This window comes from Salmo trutta, chromosome 1 (genome assembly GCF_901001165.1).
Source record: "Salmo trutta chromosome 1, fSalTru1.1, whole genome shotgun sequence".
NCBI classification, from domain to species: domain Eukaryota; kingdom Metazoa; phylum Chordata; class Actinopteri; order Salmoniformes; family Salmonidae; genus Salmo; species Salmo trutta.
In genome coordinates, this window is record NC_042957.1 from 26,803,191 (window position 1) to 26,819,078 (window position 15,888).

At 43.6% G+C, this 15,888-nt stretch overlaps 1 protein-coding gene across 4 annotated transcripts in view; it reads right to left on the minus strand.

The window, feature by feature from the left end:
- LOC115192562 (androgen-induced gene 1 protein) overlaps positions 1 to 15,888 on the minus strand; it is a 50,487-nt gene that overhangs the window by 10,184 nt on the left and 24,415 nt on the right. Inside the window, exons 1-2 of one of the 4 annotated variants that reach the window (XM_029751219.1) lie at positions 12,610 to 12,912; positions 11,970 to 12,071 (exon numbers count right to left, since the gene is read on the minus strand). In XM_029751219.1, the coding sequence (XP_029607079.1) occupies positions 11,970 to 12,071; positions 12,610 to 12,648 (141 nt within the window). In that variant the 5' untranslated portion in view covers positions 12,649 to 12,912. Of the gene's footprint in view, positions 1 to 11,969; positions 12,072 to 12,609; positions 12,913 to 14,473; positions 14,612 to 15,888 lie in introns of those variants that run through there. The other 3 variants (XM_029751210.1, XM_029751227.1, XM_029751236.1) reach the window with 3 other exon arrangements.

Consider the following 15,888-nt stretch of genomic DNA (forward strand, 5'->3'; position numbering starts at 1 on the left):
GCTACTGGTGCTTCTATTTTCATTGTTGTCTGCTCCTGCTATCCAAGCGCTGGGGGAGTGTTTTGAAGACCTCTGAGTGTATGTTATGCAAAGCATCGTAATTACCATAACCACACACAATGGACAGCCAGAGAACAAATAAATAGACAATAAGAGAGAGCATTTCTAAACCCACCGTCTCTGGCCTTTCCATTTGTGTCACGATTGATTCAGTTACAGAACAGACTGTCCATGCACAAATGAACTGGTTCCGGTGGTCTTTGTGGCAATGACTTTAAGTGACAAAGAGGACATACGTAGGCGTACATACGCATGCACAAACACTGGGGACACGGTGGCTTTTCTTAACCCCCCCTATGGTGAGTTACCCTGCAGTAGGTTACTAACACTGTGAGGTGAGAGCGAACCTCTCCTCCACCTCCTCTGTCACATATACTGTAGATGGAGCATGAATTATTGGCTGGGCTCTCAGTTCCCTTTCGAATCAGGGCCAATAAAGACGCCGGACATGCTTAAGTATTTTCTCCCTGCGCACATAGTGTCATGAGCTATCCCCCTTGTACCCCCCCTCCCTCCCAGGCCAGGCCGCATATGTGTTCGTGTGTGTGCTGCCATCGGGGCATTGTGGGATTGTTGACGGCAGAGTTATTTTGCTGTGGCAGGATGGGATGCCTGGTGGAGGGCTCCCAGAGGGTATAGGGTGACGGAAAGAGCACTCCCTCCCAAGGTCGGGTCTAGAATTTTCCTCCCATCACCCCCCACACTGCTCCCTCCCTCGTGCGCTACACCCCCATCCCTCCCCTGCCCTCCTGGCCTGGCCTCCTGCTCCACGCCACACTCTCAGGAGCACCCAGTCAACAGAGGGCTCACATGACCCCATAGCCCCTATTTCCCTGTCAGCAAGCAACCCCCCCCCCCCCATCATGTTTTATTTTAGACTTGTTTTTTTGCCCCCCACATTAATCTAACGTGGCAGTCTCTCTCTGACCACCAGACTGAGGAGCTCTCAGATGCTTGTGGTTAAGACTGGATGCCAGCACTGTCTGTGGAAAATCCCCTCTTACAAAACAAGCGCAATTCACTCAAGCGGTCCAGGGCTAAAACAGGATAGGCCATGTCAAACACAAACAAATAGAAAGAGCAGAGAGGAGCGGGTTCACATTGCTCCGAAAAATGTCAAGTAGTAGATGAGAAATGAATGTTTTAGTGAGCAGTGTCAAGACTTTATCTCATTATGCGTTGAGGAGCCAACGTTCAGTATCACACCTCACCTGCTGCCACATGATCACAGATGTTTGGAAATTTACTGCAAACGCAGAGACACACTCAAGGAGTTTGTAATTTTAACAAAATAACAAATTGTGTTTTTCTAACCAACTTACTCACGCAGTAAGCATTACACCGACTTTGGGAACAATGGGCAAAAAAAGCAAGCTGTGAAACGGCCATCGTTCACTGGGTCGAGATGAGTAAATATTTCCCAGTTGTCATGGATGAGCTAGTGAGCCAGCTATGCACCCATTTTAATGACAGGGTTTGGACGGGGGAACTTAACCTAGTAACTTTTCCAGGCTCAATGTGGTCGGCGACTCAATCATGATATTGTACACCCCTGCGCTTCCGACTGCCCTGAAATATTAGCGTCCCGAAAAATGGACCTGCAATTATCGATATTTTTTAAGTAATCCCCCAGCAGTCTGCAAACCAGAAGGAAATAGCAGAGCAGAGAACACTTCAAACGGGACAGGATTGTTTTCCTGGCAGAGAATCAATACCATTGAACACTAGTTTTTTTTCTCTCTCTCTCTCCCTCTTTTTTTCTCTGTTTTTCTCTCTCTCTCACACTCACTCACTCACTCCCTCCCTCACTCCCTCTCTGGGTTGTTGGAGAAGCTGGGTTTGTTCTCTCCAGCTAACTGAATCTGTCTCTCTCAGACACCGTGCACATCTGTTCTCCCACTTCACACACAACTGGCCCAGGCAGCAAGGTAAAATCAGATTCTTTTCAGCTAAATCTCCCGTCAAAATGTTCCCCCACGGTAAGCATCTGCACGGCAGGGAGGGCTCTGAGAACACTACATTAAAGTGTTTAACAATGAGTTGCCTCTCTGTTTTTACTTATTTAAGGTCAGTCAGGAGCGAGTCAGAGCTGCGGCTTTAAGAAAGGCCTCCATTTCTGCTGAGTCTGCAGATGTCCATAGCCCTCATCATCTTGCTAGAAAGTAAAAAAAAAAAAAGAAAACGTTTAAAAAACAAACGCAGACAATTTATTGTGGAAAGCAACCTTTATAAGCAAATGCTACCAAATACTAATTGAGTGTATGTAAACTTCTGACCCACTGGGAATGTGATGAACAAAATAAAAGCTGAAATAAATCATTCTCTCTACTATTATTCTGACATTTCACATTCTTAAAATAAAGTGGTGATCCTAACTGACCTAAAACAGGGAATTTTTACCAGGATTAAATGTCAGGAATTGTGAAAAACTGAGTTTAAATGTATTTGGCTAAGGTGTATGTAAACTTCTGACTTCCACTGTATGTAGTGAATGTGTGTGGGTTTTGTGTGGGAGTGTCAATCTAGTGTGTGTGAGTGAGTGTGTGTATATGGTTTGTATATATAGACTAGTGAGTGTGCATAGCGAAATGTTAGGAAATGTCAGTGCAGGTAGTTCGGGTAACATTAATTGACTTTTTAGCAGTTTGGCAATTTAGCAGTCTTATGGCTTGGGGGTAGAAGCTGTCTCGGAGCCTGTTGGTCCGAAAGCCGATGCTCTGGTACCATTTGCCGGATGGTAGAAAAGTGAACAGTCCATGGCTTGGGTGGCTGGAGTTTTTGGCAATTTTTCGGGCCATCCTCTGACATCGCCTGATATAGAGGTCCTGGATGGCAGGGAGTCGGCCCCAGTGATGTACTGGGATGTCTGCACCACCCTCTGTAGCGCTTTTCGGTCAAGGGTGGTGCATTTGCCATACCAAGCAGTGACGCAGCCAGTCAAGATGCTCTCGATGGTGCAGCTGTAGAACTTTCTGAGGATCCGAGGATCCATGCAATAAAAATATTCCGCCTCCTGAAGGGGAAGAGGCGCTGTCGTGCCCTCCTCACGACTGTGCGGGTGTGTTTTGTAATTTCCTTGATGTGGACGCCAAGGAATTTGAAGCTCTCAACCCGCTCCACAACAGCCCCGTCGATGTGCATGGGGGCGTGCTCTCCCCTCTTTCTCCTGTAGTCCACGATCAGATCCTTTGTCTTACTGACGATGAGGGAGAGGTTGTTGTCCTATCACATTACATATGGAATGACTGTCGTACTTTCAAATCAGGTTATTAGCTACATTTGAATGATTGTAGTATCAGCTGGACCTCTAATAGGGGCATCACACTGTTGTCTGATGGGCTATATTCAAAATCTGCTCCATGCATCGAACAACAACACATGCTCGTCTGTGTGACTGACTACCATCCTGACACGTGCTGTGCGGATTTGCAGTTCACCTGCTATTTTTACAAGTCTGTTGTGATGCGCAACTCTTTTAGCGGAACTATAGCAGACCGAGAACGCTCTCAAAACCGCCCTGACGCCCGGTGAATTTGGCCGCTCCCTGGTTCGCTCATCTGCACTCAGAAACCCGTTTCTGGAATCCTGAACCGAACAAATTTCAGCAGATGTGAAAACCTTTGAGCGACGGCCAACATCTCCTAAACCAAATAAGCAAGTCTAAGTTGACGGGGAGAGGCTCACTGCGGAGTAGCTAATGATGCCAGGTTGTTTTTTTCTTCTGCACTCCTCCACTACACTCCCCTCCCTCTGTTTTTCCCTCCAAAGTCTGTGTGTGATATAAAGAACAGTTCATGGCAGGCCCACAAGGTTTCCGTGAAAAATGTTACACCATGTTTTAATACGCTCCTCTTCGCAGGGTGACGATCTAAACAGGAAGATTTTCTTGAGAGGAATTGTTTTCCTCCAGCTTGAGAAGTCGGGCTTAACATAATGTACATTTCAGGCGGGGTGTGTGTCTGTGTGAAGGGGTGGGAGTTTAGGGGTGGAGGGAGGAGATAGGCAGGAAGCATTAGCTGGCGTTTTTATGACACAGAGGGACAAAAATGCACCTCTTGGGAGAATCTTGACGGATATTGTCCGAGCCATGAGAAACAGTACGCAGAGACTTTTGTTATGATGACTTACCACAGAGCAGAGGTTAAGATGTCCTGTGTCATACAAATGAAACCAGGAACAATATCTCCCTCCTTATCCACTGAAAATGATGGCATTTGACTTCCCCTCAACATCTAATTACATTGAAGCATAATCAGAGTAGAGAAATGAAAGCTAGGGCAGCGTCAGGGCCGTTTTGGTTCTCCCACTGGGGATTGGGTTGCTGTGTAATGTCTCCCATTAGGAAGGAGAGAGGAGGATGATTGCATTGTACGACAGATAGAAGGAGCCAGATGTCTCACAAGATGTATAAATCTGAAGCATCCGTTTAGAACATCTTCTCACCACCAAATATGGTGATGAGAGGAAGTCCAGTGGCGGGAAGTGGGAGTAGATGGAGCTAGATGAAACTTGGCTGACTCTTTGCTTATTCTCTCATCGATTTAAACATTAAATCTCAATACAGTTTTCTGTTCCCAAAGCCTGAAATATGTTACGAACAGAGTGCAGTTTTTTTTTACTTCACTTGACCCTTTGTACAAGTTTTTAAAAATTGCATTGTTTAGGAGTACAAGGGCGTTTTGAGTTATTGCACATGTGCCATTCAGAGTAGGCATTCCCTAACGGAATTATGCAAATACATGCTAGAACGCCCCAATAGAATCTCGCTAGCTGGTGCTTGGCTCTGCCCACCTGCTTGCTTGTCATGCCCAATATGCTTCATTTGTTCCCATTGGAAACAATGCCAATGATATACCTTGAATTAGCTACCAGTATCTTTGATTGAATTATATAGGAGCAGAACACTGGGTTCTGCTGGCAGTCTTGATGAGATTATCTCATGTTATGACAGGCTGTCCTGGATGAAAATGCCTGGCACCAGTGTTAGGGCTTCTCAGGGCTAGAGTGGGCACGCTGTATAGTGATGATGTGCCTCTCTTGATGCCAGCTGGGGCCATGACCTTTGACCTAACCCTGAGGACAGGACAGGCCAGTTGGGAGAGGCCTGAACTAGGATGGAGGGATTAAATAGGAAGGGAAAAAGGGTGAAGGATGGCCACCCTCTAGAATAGTAGAGTTATAGATCACAGGCTAGATAGCACCTCTGGCCTTGTGTTGTCAACAATGCCTCTTACCATTCTCAATGATTTGTTGTGACTGACTGTTTTTACTGGGCGTTAATCAAAATGAAACGGGCCCATTCTGTTCTCTGGAAGAACATGGGGGAGCTGAGTCATAAAATAACGTATGCCTGCCTTTCTCTTATTCTTCACTCGTCTTCTCCTCCTCCCTCTGCCATCCCAGCCCCAACTGAGCACGTCTTACATAAGACTGGGTTACACTATGTCCTTAGTGCGATATTGAACACCTGCCAGTAATAACATACAGATCCCATCTGTCACTTTCCAGCTTTTCTAAAAGGCTGCAGGTAGTAAGCGTGTAAAAGCGAACACTTACATGACTGTATAATGGCAGGCAGAGAAAACATGAACAAGCAGTGGAAAATGAAGCAAGGTATAGCGAGTGTGGTTTTGGGGTTGGTTGTTACATACATGCTCAGTCAGGTTATGGGACAGTGTTATGCACTCTCAAGTACCCTGGTATGTCTAATGAAGCACAATGATTATACCCAGCTACCTTTAATACCTCTACGGTTCCTACTACTAGACTGCTATCCAGAGACATACACCGCTGTGCTGCTATCTCGTCATACTTAACATCTTATATAACAACGCCCCACAGAAGAGTTATCTACATTATGACACTACACAGAGAATTCTGTGAGACTGCCCTGAGTGATGGGTCTAGTCATCAGATAATGCAAGGAACACTAGGCCCTATAGCAGGTCGAAATGATATATGTCAAGGTACAAATGTAGGAGGACCCACAATTGCCTTTATACCTGCAATAAAAACGTGTCATGTCAGCCAATAAACTTTGATTCATGTGCCCATGTGCCAGGCAGCTATGGGAAATGCCCACCAGGGGGCAATCTTATTTCAGCCGTCTCTGTCTTACCAGGACTGTAACAGTGAGGAAGCACCACAGAGTTTAGAACATGACTGAATGATTTAGGTGGGAGCTGCAGTGCTGTAACAATGGGGGAAGTCTGGTTAACAGTGGGCTATGCCTAGCTACGTCTTTCTCATTTTGAATGGGGTGTTCGTCTCATCTGAGTTTGCGTTCTTGAGGTTGCTCCTAAAACGGCTTGGGATCCAAGTGTGCATACAGTACGTAATGTGAAGTCTACAAGAGTTCTGAAAAACAGTCGACTTACACAAACGCATCTGTTTCTCGTAGTAAAAGTGTCTTCTCTTTGGTCTGGGTAATAGCATTGGTTGAACTTACACTGCATAAACTACTGCAGTTTAAGATCATTCATAGGACTTCCTACACTCCTGCCCGAATCCATGTAACACACCCAGAAATATCACATCTCTGTTAGAGATGCAAAAAGCACAAAGGATGTTGTGATCCTGTGATAAACTGACACCGTTCTGGGATAATGTGCTGTATGTGCTGTCATTTCATTGTGTCTAGGAATTTATATCCATCCATCTCCACAATTAAGTCTGTTGGGAAATGTAAATATTGGTGAACAATATCAGAGTAAGTTTTGTGATCTAAGTCTAATTGCGGCAAAAATAACAAAGTGGAGGACTGAACTATCTAGTGATGCCGCTGGGTTTTGTCAATTATAAAGTTAAACAAAAACCAGAAGTGTTTGACAAAATGTGGAAACCATATGTTGATCACCTTGGGGAATGTGTTGTATAGTGGCCATTTTGTTTGTGTGTTGTGTTGTTTGTGGGGTGCCGTGGGAAAAACAATTTTACAACTAAAAAGAAAAGAACTTGAAAGCTGTCTGGGAGTGTATGTAGCTCCTTAGGTGTTGGTAAACCAAACATGTCATTATCAAGAATGTGGACACCATTAGAGTGCATTGTAAGCCTGAATCATCCCAGCAGTATATTGGGAGGGATGTTGATCGGTCGTAGCCATACTAAGAGAGACCTCTACTTTCACGAGTTACAGTAGGGACTGTAAAGGCTTACTTTAAATGGATATCTCCTCCGTCCCAGTCTTAACAAACCCCAAAGTCACAGCAGGGGCTTACAATCTTCTCCTCTGCGAAAGGCCTATTCCACATTTGTCTGTGGGCACTGCTATTTTCCACTCTTAACGACTGCCTGCAAATCCAGCACAAGGAATTGGACTGAAACACCACAAATAGTTCAGAGACAGTTTAAGAGGCAGTCTACAGCGTTTATAGCCTCTTCAGTCCAATCACTGTGCTAACTTCAAAACTAATGAGACAGTCAGGGAGAAAATCGCATTAGATAGATAAACAGATGGGAATGAGGAGGTGATATTGAAAATGCACGTATAACTACATTGTTGGTACAACCATGTGTGACGAACTCTTTCAAATAGTCCAAATGCATTTCCACTTGCACATGACAAAGGAACATAGAGAGGGAACACACAGAGTTAAAGAGGAGGAACATGAATAGTTGATGTTGGGCGAATCAGAGAGCTGCTCTTATGAAAAGGGTGCTGTGGTGTATCACATTGTCTCTCCGGCTTTACACTTGGCAGCGCAACTAAAGGCCTGGCCAACATAGGGGGTGTTTACCAGGGATAATCATTCATAAAGGCCCCAGTGCACAATGAGGTCCATCTCAAGGCACAGTGTCATTTAAATGTCCCCTGAAGCGACCTGCTGAATTAAATATAAGGTGGCCCAGACAGAGCGAGAGATGGATAAAGGCTTCCTTCTAACTCCACAGGGGCCGAACAAGAATACCTTCAAACTTGCAACTTGTCGGTTTCTCTCTCAATCTTTTCTATTGTTTAGTCAGTTTCTGTCTCTCTCATTGTTGTTTTTGAGAACCAGGACATTGGTATCGAGTTCCATCCCTACACGTATCCCTCTGGGGAAATGTAAGATGTTTACTTGCCATGTTGACGCGCGTTGAGCTGCTTTGAACCTGGGCTGTGGGAGATGGCTGGCATTAACATTACAGTAGAGACAGCGAGAGGCCCTCTGTGACAGCCCTCTTTCGGCAGCCCACTAATTACATAGTGGAGATGTGGATTATTGTCAAAGTGAGTTTGACGCAGGTAAACTGCCTCCTGATGGTTCGGTGGAACTCTCACAGTGAACGCGCGACACCGAACTCTTTAAGTGGCGATGAAGTAAGTGACTCTGCCCTAATTGTCACAGCCACATTAAGGGAGTCCTGTTAAGCTTGTCAAACATGCAGCACCGGGTTTGACAACATCAAAACGTGTGCTGAGGAAAACTGTCCCATCTATTCCCACTTTGGTTGCAAATGCTCCGGAATTCACACTGGTTTATTTTCTCTGTCTTTGTGTAAATTCTTGAAGGCAAATCTCTTGACGGCAGATCTGCTCTTTCCGTGGCACACTTTTCAAGTCACGTCTCGCTTTACTTTGTGAACTTGAAATGAATATTCAGGGAGGGATATTCTGCAGAAATGAACAGAACGTTACTAGGTTATTAAGTGGGATATCATTTTGACAGTACTACACGCTGTACCAACAGCACAGTAATCAGACCACTCCTTACAGTCTGTAAAACATTTCTGTCTTCTCTTTGTGCATTCCCTGAATAACGTTATCTCTAGGGCTGTGTGCAGCAGTGCACTGTGTCAGGATGGTCTGTCGTATCTCCCACCCAGAGGGAAAGGTGAGACCGGGTTCCTATCAACACCTCGCTCCCTGTGTGCACCAAGGCTTCATTGTGTGGTAGACAGGGTGCAAAATACCTCTCGACCGCCTTCCTTTGCTATGTTAGATCCCACCGCCTGCCTGTGTATTTGAATCTTCAAAACAGCAGCCATGTGATAAGCAGTGTGAGGAGGAGATGTGTATATATATATACCGTTCAAAAGTTTGGGGTCACTTAGAAATGTTCTTGTTTTTGAAAGAAAAGCACATTTTTTTGTCCATTTAAAATAACATCAAATTGATCAGAAATACAGTGTAGACATTGTTAATGTTGTAAATGACTATTGTAGCTGGAAACAGCTGATTTTGAATGGAATATCTACATAGGCGTACAGAGGCCCATTATCAGCAATCATCACTCTTGTGTTCCAATGGCACATTGTGTTAGCTAATCCAAGTTTATCATTTTAAAAGGCTAATTGATCATTAGAAAACCCTTTTGCAATTATGTTAGCACAGCTGAAAACTGTTGTTCTGGTTAAAGAAGCAACAAAACTGGCCATCTTTAGACTAGTTGAGTATCTGGAGCATCAGCATTTGTGGGTTCGATTACAGGCTCAAAATGACCAGAAACAAATAACTTTCTTCTGTCAGTCTATTCTTGTTCTGAGAAGTGAAGGCTATTCCATGGGAGAAATTGCCAAGAAATGGAAGATCTCGTACAACGCTGTGTACTACTCCCTTCACAGAACAGCGCAAACTGGCTCTAACCAGAATAGAAAGAGGAGTGGGAGGACAAGTACATTAGAATGTCTAGTTTGAGAAACAGACGCATCACAGGTCCTCAACTGGCAGCTTCATTAAATAGTACCCGCAAAACACCAGTCTCAACGTCAACAGTGAAGAGGCGACTCTGGGAGGCTGGCCTTCTAGGCAGAGTTGCAAAGAAAAAGCCATATCTCAGACTGGCCAATAAAAATAAAAGATTAAGATGGGCACAGACACTGGACAGAGGAACTCTGCCTAGAAGGCCAGCATCCCGGAGTCTCCTCTTCACTGTTGACGTTGAGACTGGTGTGAAGATTGTATGTATGTATGTATGTATGTATGTATGTATGTATGTATGTATGTATGTCTGTCTGTCTGTCTGTCTGTCTGTCTGTCTGTCTGTCTGTCTGTCTGTCTGTCTGTCTGTCTGTCTGTCTGTCTGTCTGTCTGTCTGTCTGTCTGTCTGTCTGTCTGTCTGTCTGTCTGTCTGTCTGTCTGTCTGTCTGTCTGTCTGTCTGTCTGTCTGTCTGTCTGTCTGTCTGTCTGTCTGTCTGTCTGTCTGTCTGTATGTATGTATGTATGTATGTATGTATGTGTGTGAGATATATATATATATATATACACACACACACACACACACACACACACACACACACACACACACACACACGTGTGTATATACAGGGCTGAACCAGGCCACACTCTCTTGCTCTGTAGTGAACTGTAATAGCATTCACAGGCCAGGCTGCCAAACAGTAACAGGGTTCGGTCACTCTCTCCTCATACCGAGGGGAGCTGGAGACAGTTGCTGTGGCAGCAGGGGTAAACAAACAAATGCGGTACCATGAAATGCAGGAAAATAGTTACTGTGGAGTAATAACTCTGCTGCTGCAGTCGTCACCCGTCCCGTGCTCAGCTCTCACATACTGTATCTGGAGGCTTTGCATATCATGAATTGTTTTCAGCTGTTGGACCCGTTGTGAGTTTTCCCTGGGGTCAGCCCTTAGTAAAATAGTTAGCAGGACTGGAGGCCAGACCACTCTCTGTGAGCGTCTGTTCTGGGTTAAACTGGGTCATGTTGGTCCACATGATTGTTGAGGCGCTGGGTAACATCTCGTCCTGACTTAAAGACTCTTGGTCTGTATTTAATCGGCGCATTTGGGACTTGAATTGACCGTAGCAACACAGACTCCAACACACACAACAAACAACAGTCCCGGCACGCGCTGAAGTGGATATGGGTCGGGGTAATACGCTTGAGGAAATTAGACCGGCATTTTTGCATAGCGCCGCTGGAAAATGATCGGATTTATCTCTCACGTGAATGGAAAGATCGCATATCCATAGTTACAATCAAAACAAGGCTTTATTCCACGGTTTGACTGCCAAATCTATGCTGATATTCTGTAGTACGGCCCATTAAACACCAATTAATATGATCATACATAATGCCTTGGACATTTACATACATACACTTCAACCCAAATTGCTTACACAGTTTTTCCCACAGAGTGTTTGTGAACAGTTATTGTTATGTAGCAACCAGTCTGTGTATTGGTTGCTAGCAGTCACAGACTACTACAGTATGTCGCATCCGTCAAGATATCCATTGAGACTTCTTTATACACTGTCTATGGACACAGCTGGAGGCTCGACTCTTGATGCAGGATTGGGATGTGATTGTGGAGCCAAAAGACATGCAGAACGGATGCACGCACGCACACACACACACACACACACACACACACACACACACCGAACGAACACATCCATCAATCACCAGTCTCACCAGCTAGAATAACAAGCCTTTCATCTAATTGTGGCAGCCGGAGGGCTTCGGTTCCACCTGATAGATATCACTAGTTGCACAACCTCTTCCCATTGTTTTGACTGCTGACGTCAACATGACCATAGAGAAGATTATTGGGGGGAACAAGATGTGCCTCGCTACTGTGTCTCTGCTATTATGGGAAGCGTTTAGGCACCATTAGCTGTCCACTGTGACTGATGTGTTTGGGGCTCCAGATATGCTTTCAAATGTCTATTTATTTACTGAGTGGGCTCTTAAATAGAGTGGGGAAAATTGAAAAATGCTCTATGGTCTATAATACATACCTCTACTTGATAACATGTTTGTAAATTATAATGATAAATAACAAATATGACCACAGAAGTGTGGTGGGTGAAATAACATTTATCTTTGGGACTAAATAACAAATAACAAAAATGAAGGATTTCTTTTATCGTATTCTAGCTACCTAAACACCCTGTACTAACCACACTAAATAATCAACAGTGTAACGCTATGACAGGTCTGGGAACAGTATAGTAAACAGACAGTACTCACCATGCCATGGTTGAGCCACTGGGGTATGAAGTTGTCCAGAAGTCTGGGGTACACCAGGTCTCTGTCATACAAGTACAGGGCCCAGAACATGGTCACCACAAACTGCAGAGAGACAGGGACATAGGAGACATAGTGAGGACATAGGAGACATAGTGAGGACATAGGAGACATAGTGAGGACATAGGAGACATAGTGAGGATATAGGAGACTGTGAGGATATAGGCTATATAGTGAGGACATAGGAAACACAGTGAGGACTTAGAAGACAGTGAGGACATAGAGAGGCATAGTAAGGACATAGAGAGACGTAGTAAGGACCTAGAGTGACATAGTGAGGACAAAGAGAGTAGAGACAGTGATGACATCAGTTACATGAAAAGAAGATGAACTATCAAACAATCATGAGTCACAAAGATAAACAATCATGCAGATAATCTTAATAGAGAAGATAAAATGTTTATGTAAGACAGCAATACAGCTTACATTTCTCAGAAAACCCATTAATCAAAAAGTCATGTTTAGGATTAATTCAAAGTTAAATTTCGCTGCACTTCACATAAGAATAGTGGTTGATGTGGAAATACTATGATTGAATATTGAAACAATGCGTGGTGAGTGTATAAATATGTGACACACATACCATTACACACCCAAACGTACAGCCCCTGAGCCTGGTCATGGCTCACACCATCCAGCTAGGCACTGTCATACAGTATATCACCCTATATCACAGTGGGCAAAACCTGGTTGAAAAGACGTCCGTATTATGTTATTTTATGAAAACTTACTCTGGTCGCAAACTGGTTGAATTTTTTTATTTTTATTTAAATGTCTTTTTCTGACCACCATGCGACAAGTGGATCATAATTGTGACAACTATATGATGTGTTATATTATAGTGCCTTCAGGAAGTATTCACAGCCCTTGACTTTTTCCACTTTTTTGTTGTGTTACAGCCTGAATTTTTATGTTGTGTCAATGACTTACACACAATACTCCATAATGTCAAAGTGGAATTATGGTAAATAAAATTTAAAAAAAGGAAAGCTGAAATGTGTTGAGTCAATAAGTATTCAACCCCTTTGTTATGGCAAGCCTAAATACATTCAGGAGTACACATTTTCTTAACAAGTCACATAATACCTCATCTCTGTAGCCCACACATACAATTATCTGTAAGGTCCCTCAGCCGAGCAGTGAATTTCAAACACAGATTCAACCACAAAGACCAGGGAGGTTTTCCAATGCTTCGCAAAGAAGGGCACCTATTGGTAGATGGGTAAAAGAAAGCACGGTGGTTATTAATTACACTTTGGATGGTGTATCAATACACCCAGTCACTACAAAGATACAGGTGTCCTTCCTAACTCAGCGGAAGGAGAGGAAGGAAACCGCTCAGGGATGTCACCATTAGGCCAATGGTGACATTAAAACAGTTAGTTTTCTCCTATCACAGCCATTAAACTCTGAGTATGAATCAACAACATTGTAGTTACTCCACAATACTAACCTAAATGACAGGGTGAAAAGGAAGCCTGTACAGAATTAACATATTCATTATGTTTGGAATATTCAATGTTTATAATAAGGCACTGAAGTAAAACTGCAAAAAATGTGGCAAAGAAATTAATTTTATGTCCTGAATACAAAGCGTTACGTTTGTGGCAAATCACGTCACTGAGTACCACTCTTCATATTTTCAAGCATGGTGGTGGCTGCATCATGTTATGGGTATGCTTGTCATCTGCAAGGACTAAACGGAATAGTACAGGCAAAATCCTAGAGGAAAACCTGGTTCAGTCTGCTTTCCAACAGACACGGGGAGACAAATTCACCTTTCAGCAGAACAATAACCTAAAACACGAAGCCAAATATACACTGGAGTTGCTTACCAAGATGACATTGAATGTTCCTGAGTGGCCTAGTTTCAGTTTTGACGTAAATCGTTTTGAAAATCTATGGCAACTTGACAGAGCTTGAAGAAAATAATGTGCAAATATTGTACAATTTAGATGTGCAAAGCTCTTAGAGACTTACCCAGGGTTGTGAATACTTATGTAAATTACATATTTTTGTATTTCATTTTCAAACATTTCTATTAACATGTTTTCACTTTGTCATTATGGGATATTGTGCATAGATAGGTGAGGATTTTAACACAACAAAATGTGGAAAGTCAAGAGGTATGAATACTTTCTGAAGGCACTGTATATACTGGTCATAGTTAAGAAGTCCTGAATGACCACCTGATTACAGCTTATTACCTACTGTAAAAAGTATTGCAGAGGATGAAGTTTGATATTGAATACATGGTTCATTACATTTCTATGTGTTTCTATAGACACCAATTAATGTTTCAATATGCAACATATTCTTACATTTAAAATATATCAAGCAATGGCAAAAACTAATATACATCAAAACATTTTGCACATCTGCATACAGTAATTGTTTCAGAATTCACCCACAGACATTAGATGCATAGAAAGACGGACACAGAGTATATAAAGGCTCATTGTTTTTATTTTATTCATGATTAATAAGAGTGGTGTGATTGGGTAAATCCTCATGAAGGACCTCTGAGCACAGAAGACGATCTGGAGCGTAGTGGCCCTCTTGAAGAGTCGTGTGATGGGTCAGATCTGCAATGAACAGAATCAGTGCATCACAACTTTATCAATTTGAGATTTTAAAGAAAACTAGAAAATAACATTCCTGAAGAAACTTTGGACTCAGCTGACTAAATGTATTTCCATGGTACGAGTTGAAGAAGTTTGTGGCAGTTATAGATTAGAGGTGTCTTCAAAAAAGAGCAACTTGTACAAAACATTAGGAACATCTGCTCTTTCCATGACATAGCCTGACCAGGTGAATCCATCTGAAAGCAATGATCCTTTATTGATAACACCTGTTAAATCCACTTCAGTCAGTGTAGATGAAGGGGAGGAGACAGATTAAAGGAGGATGTTTACGCCTTGAGACAATTGAGAAATGGATTGTGCATGTGTGCTATTCCGAGGGTGAATGGGCAAGGCAAAAGATTGAAGTGCCTCTGAATGTGATGTAAAGTTGCGATGCACTGACTACAAAGGGAAGCACAGCCGGGAGCTGCCCAATGACACAAGCCTACCAGACGAGCTAAACTACTTCTATGCTCGCTTCGAGGCAAATAACACTAAAACATGCTTGATAGCACCAGCTGTTCCAGAAGACTGTGATCACACTCTCCACAGCCGATGTGAGTAATACCTTTAAACAGGTCAACATTCACAAGGCCGCAGGGCCAGACGGATTACCAGGACGTGTACTCCGAGCATGCGCTGACCAACTGGCAAGTGTCTTCACTGACATTTTCAACCTCTCCCTGTCCGAGTCTGTAATACCAACATGTTTTAAGCAGACCACCATAGTGCCTGTGCCCAAGAACACTAAGGTAACCTGCCTAAATGACTACCGACCCGTAGCACTCACGTCTGTAGCCATGAAGTGCTTTGAAAGGCTGGTCATGGCTCACATCAACACCATTATCCCAGAAACCCTAGACCCACTCCAATTTGCATACCGCGCCAACAGATCCACAGATGATGCAATCTCTATTGCACTCCACAGTGCCCTTTCCCACCTGGACAAAAGGAACACCTATGTGAGAATGCTATTTATTGACTACAGCTCAGCGTTCAATACCATAGTCCCCTCAAAGCTCATCAATAAGCTAAGGACCCTGGGACTAAACACCTCCCTCTGCAACTGGATCCTGGACTTCCTGACGATTTGGCATGGGTCCTCAGATCCGCAAAAGGTTCTACAGCTGCACCATCGAGAGCATCCTGACTGGTTGCATCACTGCCTGGTATGGCAACTGCTTGGCCTTTGACCGCTAGGCACTACAGAGGGTAGTGCGAACGGCCCAGTACATCAC